Here is a 6,625-nt window from a genome sequence, read left to right on the forward strand (position 1 = left end):
GCGGTCGGGCCCCGCAATGCTGAGGAGCTCTCCAGTCGCAGGGCGTGGGGTGGGCCCGGGTAGTGCCGGCTGTGGCCGTGCGGAGGGAAAGGCCGCGTCCCCGTGGGGAGGAGTTTCCTGGAGGCCTTTTCGTGAGGGTATGGCCTGTGCAGTTTATTTGTTGTAATCATTGGGATAGGAAAAGGAAGAGGTAGGGTATCTTGTATTAATTATTTCCTGAAATGGATACTGGCATAAGTAATACTCGATTAATTAAAGTCAAAGAAGTGATGGTGAAATATGTTCAGTGAAAGGAAGTATTCTTGTACTGCTCAACTAAGGCTCAATATTTCTACAAAGTGTTTATATATAAACGTTTGGTGGGTTTTCTCTCAAGAAAAAAATGAATATAGTTAATAAGTATCATTTTTGTGTAAGATTTATTTTTCTTTCCTTCTCTCTCAGAACCTTACCTCCCAGTAAGGAATAGGTAACGACCATATCTCAGTACTTACAGGAGGGAAAAAAAAAAACCTCAAATAAAGGAAATGCCACATTCATTTGATATAATAGTGATCATAAACAAAATTATGAGACTTAAAGAAGAAGCTAGTATTAAAAGTCATCAAGTAACATATCCTGTTTGGCTTTTAGGGAACAGCAGCATTGCTGAAGAAGTTTTAATTTTAATTTTTAATACATGCTTTACCTCCTTTTTTGCCTTAAATTCTGTGAGTTGAGTGACAGAATATTGATTGCTGATCTTCAGTAACATACTTTGATACTGGGAAAAAAACCCACTACAAAACAGTTGGAGCATAATGCACATGACATCACGGATAAGAAAGCAGAAGAAAAACTTTAAAAAGGAAGAGAAAAGGGGGAAAGGTCTGATAACCACCAGTTCTCCAGTTGTATTCTCAGTGTTGTGTAACTGACCATCATAATTGTCCTATGGAAAGATTTGAGGTGATGTGTTCAGTTTTAAGATTCTCAACTAAATTTTTCATTCAGATAGACCTTTTTACCTTTTTTTTTTTAGTAGCTGAATGAAATTTCCTTTTTCAGATGGTATTACAGCTTACTTGAAGCCTACATGAATGAAAAAGAACGGAAAAAGGAGGCACTGTCCTCTAATTACAGAATCTTTTTCTCTATTTTCCTCTGAAATACTGTTTATGCAGCAGATTTTTCTACATACTAATCACTCTAGAATTTAAGGATATTTTTTCCCTTTCTTCTTGAACAGCATTATCTTCATGGCTTTCAGTTCCTATTTTTACTCATAATTTCTTATGAGTTATCACAAGGGTAAGCCTTAATTGCTTATTTTACAGCTAGCCATAATATTTTCTAGAATAGCCTTCATTCATGCAATTCTGGAACTTACAAATGAGTGTAAGGAAGAGGATCAACTGCCCCAAATCCATAAACATAATTTTACAGTGTGTGCTTGACTGCTGGCCAAGGCCTTGGCTTCTGCTCAATCAGAAATTAAGTGTTTTATACCCATTTCACACTCTTGCATTCCTGTGCACCGAGTTGAGGGAATTATGTCGCTAAACACGATGATGTTAAGTAGAAGCAATTGAGTAAGCGTGGTTTTTTTTATGTCCTCTTTGATGTAAGCCTGCTGCTCATTTTTCACATATGCTCCTCTCCCTGTGAAGTTGGTGCTCTGAGGGACCTCCACTTACGTACAGCTCTGTATTTATGAGAAAAGTAAATAGTAGCTTTTCTTCTGTTTGGAACAAAGAGTTGCTAGGGAATAATTTAACAAAAGGAGATCTCATGATCTCTTAGTTTAGAGTACCGTTGTCTTTCTGGAGCCCTTTCCCCAGAATCTTTAATTCGGTGTAGTTCTGCATTGTGTGTTGTGCGCCTCTCAAAAGACATCGCTGTGAATGTCACGTTGTTGGGAACGTATTTAACTGATCATTTAAAGTCCGATGGTGTTTTGGATTTTGTAAATCTGCTTTTGTGAGATACTTTAAATAGACATTTAAATTAGCTGAAGCACTTTCTTGGCATTTCAGTTGACCTGCCGAAGATCAATTTGGCACAGAGAGGTGTGAGGACGTATCTTTAATTTCTTCTTTCTGCTGGGGGCTTCTTGTGCTCTGAACACTTTCTTTCTCCCAACCCTCTGATTATGATGATTCAAGGCCATTTGGACACTCTTAGAATCACATACTTGATTTTTGTGTTTGCTTTGATGATTCTGGGCAGTGTTTACAATGCTGTCGAAGTGTGAGAGTGGTGTGCTAGTTACACCAAAAGTGTATCTTTCTCCTTCCTTATGTTGAGATGATGGCCTTAAAGATGATCCTCATTCATTCCAAGAACAAGCCAAAATTACTAACTTGTAATATGCCATATATGAACTATTCAAAACCAGCAATTTATCTTTGGTAAATAGCATCCTGTAGGTTTCTAAAGTACAGTTTTAGCATGTCTTCACTCAAATAGCATAACCTCTTTATGACAAGCTAACTGCAAGCCTCTAATATGTGTTTTTTGTTATAAAAATAATAATTAACAAAACAGTTGTCTTCTGATGTTAATTTGTCATCTGAAAATGCTGGTACAAGTGTTGCTAGGGGATGTCTTGCTGCTCCATTTACCTATGATGTATTTTTCTGCTTGGCTGTACATCGCAGGAAGGGTATCTCAGTCTTAAGCTGTAGTCCTTGGTAAGAGCAGCCCAAGAAGAAAAGTACTGTGCCCCCTTGTGTTTTGATAGGCTAATTATTGTCTTTGAGATTTGTTTTGATTCTCAAGTGTAGCAATAGTTTGGGGAAGTTTTTTTGAATTTGATCTTTTTGAAGTTTGCAAAGCTCAAATATGTTGGGGGGAGGAGGGGAGGAGAGAGAGACACGTCTGTCTGTCTGTCTCTCTTTGAGCTGAAAAGCACAGAAATGTATCTCTTGCGTTTTACACTGTTCAAGCAGTCCTTCAGCCATAAGCAGGCAAGACAAAATGTTGCATCACTTTTTTGTTTCACTTTTATACATTATATCTAAGGGAAAAGTTCTTGAACTCATCTTCTCTCCATTTTTTGAAGGCTTTCATAGGACATAGCCTGAAAAGAAACTTAGCAGGGGACTGTCAGAATGACCCACAAAAATTTGAGGCAAGTGTTGTAATGAGAGGCGTACTCATGGCAATAGCTGTACGGGCAGAAACAAATGACTGCACAGGAAGCCACCAAATAGAAATCTAGGGAGCACTTGTTGTAGGCAGAAAGAAGTACAAAATAGCTTAGAGGCTTGCAGTTAGCGCAGTCATCATAAAAAAGATCATGTTGTTTGATTGAAAAGAATGCTGTGAATCTTAGAAATAGACAGGGTGTTATCTATAAAGGATAAATTGCTCTGTCTTTGGATAGCTCAGTGCTCTGAATAGCTCAACATTCTTATCTAAACTAAAATTTGCAACCTCGCTTGGATGCCTTTATTCTGAAAGGAAATGTTGTGTATAGAACTTCCTGGAGAGTACTTAACACTAATGGTTTTACTGTTAAAATATTAGTGAATGTGTGGTGGTCTTAGCCAGATTCTGATCCTGGCTGCTTTAAACTTGTGCACTTTAAAAGAATAGTCTGTAATAACTCTAGCTATATGTTGTTTGCTGATAGTTCTTTTTTTTTCATAAACTATAGTTTCAGCAATGAAGCATCGTGCAAAAAACGAGAGGATTATTTGGAATGGCCTGAATATTTTATGGCAGTAGCTTTTTTGTCAGCACAAAGAAGTAAGGATCCAAGTTCTCAGGTAAGAAGGCAAATTATAAGAATAACATAACCTAATCTCTATTGCACATCGCATCAGATGTACATATAATGCTTTCAGGGATTTCTTATTAAAAGTTATTTCAGTGTATAGCTATTCCATTTTTAACATGGTCAGCACCTTTTGTTACAGAAATTCCCTTGTATTGCTGCTGGAAAAGCTAGTCTGGGGAGTTGAACTTTCAGAAAACCTAGATTTAGGAGGGTTAGTTTAGTGCTGGTTCCACTCTTGAGCTAGGTTCACTTCGTATTAGGGCAAGGAACAATGCTGGCAGGCTGAGAATGGGGACTGCATGACCACAGGGGTAGCAGGGTTGTATCAGCCGCGATTTACTCTAAAGCTCTGCCAGTTAGGTACGGTTGTAGCCTTGCTCACTATATGGTGTGAATTAAGTGGAGCTTGTATCTTTGAATGAAAATTGTAGGACTGACTTTTCAGGTCTTGTCTTCCTTGTTGATGCATTGTTTTGCATGCTGTTGGTACTATATAAATCTGATTTTATTTAGGTTGGTGCCTGCATTGTAAATTCAGAAAACAAGATTGTCGGAATTGGATACAATGGGATGCCTAATGGCTGCAGCGATGATGTACTACCCTGGACAAGAACAGCAGCACATAGGCTAGACACAAAATATCCTTATGGTAAGGTTTCTTGTGGTTGACAGGTCAGACTTGTCACGTCTGTATATATGAAAGTTCAGCTGGTAAGATATTGATCCAGTTTTCTTCCACTCACCTGATTTTGTTAATGTGCCCATATGTGGTACATCAGGATAAAAATCACAGCTCTGAAAACAAATGAAAACAGTCTTTATGAAGGACTGACTTCCTGGTGAGGTATGTTCATTAATGATTAGGCCATCTTGGATTGTGTAGTGAAAACTTGTAAATGTATCGCAGCTCATTAGCGTGCAGTTGCAGTATATGCAGATGGTTGCTGCTTCTATGTGGTCATTTCCACAGACATTACAGAGAGCATGTATATGCAAAACAATTTGATCTGAAATACAGGTATTAAAATCATAAACTCCAGTGGTTGTGGAAAAATCCAGTGTTTAGGTGTTGATGGCATAGACAATACATATTATGAAGGAGTCAAATTTTGTTTGTCTTGAAGTATGTGACTGCATTCTGTCATTCCATGCCATTTTTGCCGCATCTGGTGGATCTGCCCTGCTATGGGTGAGGTGACTTTCACTGTTTGTTCCAGCCTCTGATTTGATTCACATTTAGTAAATGGGAAAAGGAACGAAGAGCAAGGATGGTTTAATGGTAAATGTGGCCAAGTGCTGCTTTGGACCCTGTAATTTGGCCTTCTGGAAGCCTGCCTTGAAGGCTCCTCTGTTAATCTTGGTGCACCCATCAGCGAGGCTGTACAGTTGCTCCTCTGGGCCAGGCATGGTTTCCAGAACCCAAGGAGACAACTCGCTGGGCTGCCTCAGGCTTTATGCCATGAGTGCTTTCTGCTGAGCGTGGAAATGGAGTTGAGAGCTGCCTCGTGACCTGGAATAGCTCATGTTGGGGAGGAGCTGTGGGTAGGACCGATAAGGAAGCAGGGAGTGTGCACTCTCTTAAATCCCCCTTCATCTTTCTGCTTCCACACCAGCTCCTGTTGCACCTCTGTGGGGTGAAACCAATGCACCAAAGGCCATGGGCACAGGCAAAATGGGTTTTAGGAGCTCCTTCATCCTGTGCTGCATCTCAGCCTGTCCTGGCCTCAGGAATGGCAGGGGGAAGAATCACAAAACTGAATGGAAGCCCTGAGAAATTCTCCCTTCCCTTTGCATGGGTGGGGGTAAATGAGCACCAGAATTTAGCTTTTGCAAGGAGATACCAGTTCTTTTCCAGTGTACAGTATTTATATCTCCCTACTAATTCAATGTTTTACTTGTAACTTCTAACACTTGGTCTGATACAGAAATCTGACTTGCATGAGTTCTGACGTTTCCTGTGTTCACCCAGAGCTCTCTCTAAAAGCGACATTACATTTTCTGGTTTCCCATAGCATGGAAGTGAAAGATGATATGCAGTGGTTCAGCACATAATTCATCAGTTTCCTATTTGAGTTCTTAAAACCCTGGTACTTTGTCCTTGTTCACTTTACCAATTTATTATAAAACCTCCAACATTAACTCTTAGGCTTGAGACAGTTTAATATTATTCTTCATATGAGATGTATTCCCAATACTAGGGCCAGCTCCTGCCAAATTTTAAGTCTGCTCTAAAGCACAGAAATGCTGGTTTTACATACAATGGCAGTATAATGATGGTACAATTTACTATGACTGCCCTTTATTTATAGCTTGAGGAAACAAGTGTTAGCCCATTGATTGAATATAAAGTACTGAAATCAGAATATTGATTTTGGTTGAATCTCTCTGCTGTTGTAAGGTCTCAGTTCTGAACTAAGATCAGTGTGGGTGGTCTCTGGGACCTCAGCATGTTCCAGGCACTCAAACCTAAGCTGACCAATTTAAACTAAAAATGCTGTATGAATGTGAAGAATCTTTGTACAAGATGACCTGAAATTTTTATTTTTAGTTAACTCTGACTCCAAAATATGTGGAGTAAAATCTCTCATACTTGATGTTTAAAAAAATGCATTAACAATCTGAGAGCCTGGAGAGATGAGTTCATTTCTAGGAGATGGTCTAACTACTGCCCTTCCCCCCAGGAATCTTAGTCTTCACCTCATTAAAAAAATCACAACTTTGTAACATAAAGTGTCTGCTGTGATGAATAAATTACCTATTTTGTAATTCACAGATCATTTAAACTCTAGCAGTTTCTTATTAGTCTTGATAGCACAGTTGACAGACCAAAGAAGTATATATATGTGTGTGTGTATATATATG

The 6,625-nt window shown here is 39.0% G+C and overlaps 1 protein-coding gene across 1 annotated transcript in view; it reads left to right on the top strand.

The window, feature by feature from the left end:
- LOC104543319 (deoxycytidylate deaminase-like) overlaps positions 1-4,412 on the top strand; it is a gene marked incomplete at its 3' end in the record, with an annotated part of 4,649 nt that extends 237 nt beyond the window's left edge. Inside the window, exons 2-3 of the mRNA XM_010187900.1 lie at positions 3,641-3,752; positions 4,277-4,412. Of these exons, the coding sequence (XP_010186202.1) occupies positions 3,641-3,752; positions 4,277-4,412 (248 nt within the window). The remainder of the gene's footprint in view (positions 1-3,640; positions 3,753-4,276) is intronic.
- Between the last annotated feature and the right edge of the window lie 2,213 nt (positions 4,413-6,625).

The sequence above is a fragment of the Mesitornis unicolor genome, unplaced genomic scaffold (assembly GCF_000695765.1).
Source record: "Mesitornis unicolor isolate BGI_N332 unplaced genomic scaffold, ASM69576v1 scaffold25307, whole genome shotgun sequence".
Lineage (NCBI taxonomy): Eukaryota > Metazoa > Chordata > Aves > Mesitornithiformes > Mesitornithidae > Mesitornis > Mesitornis unicolor.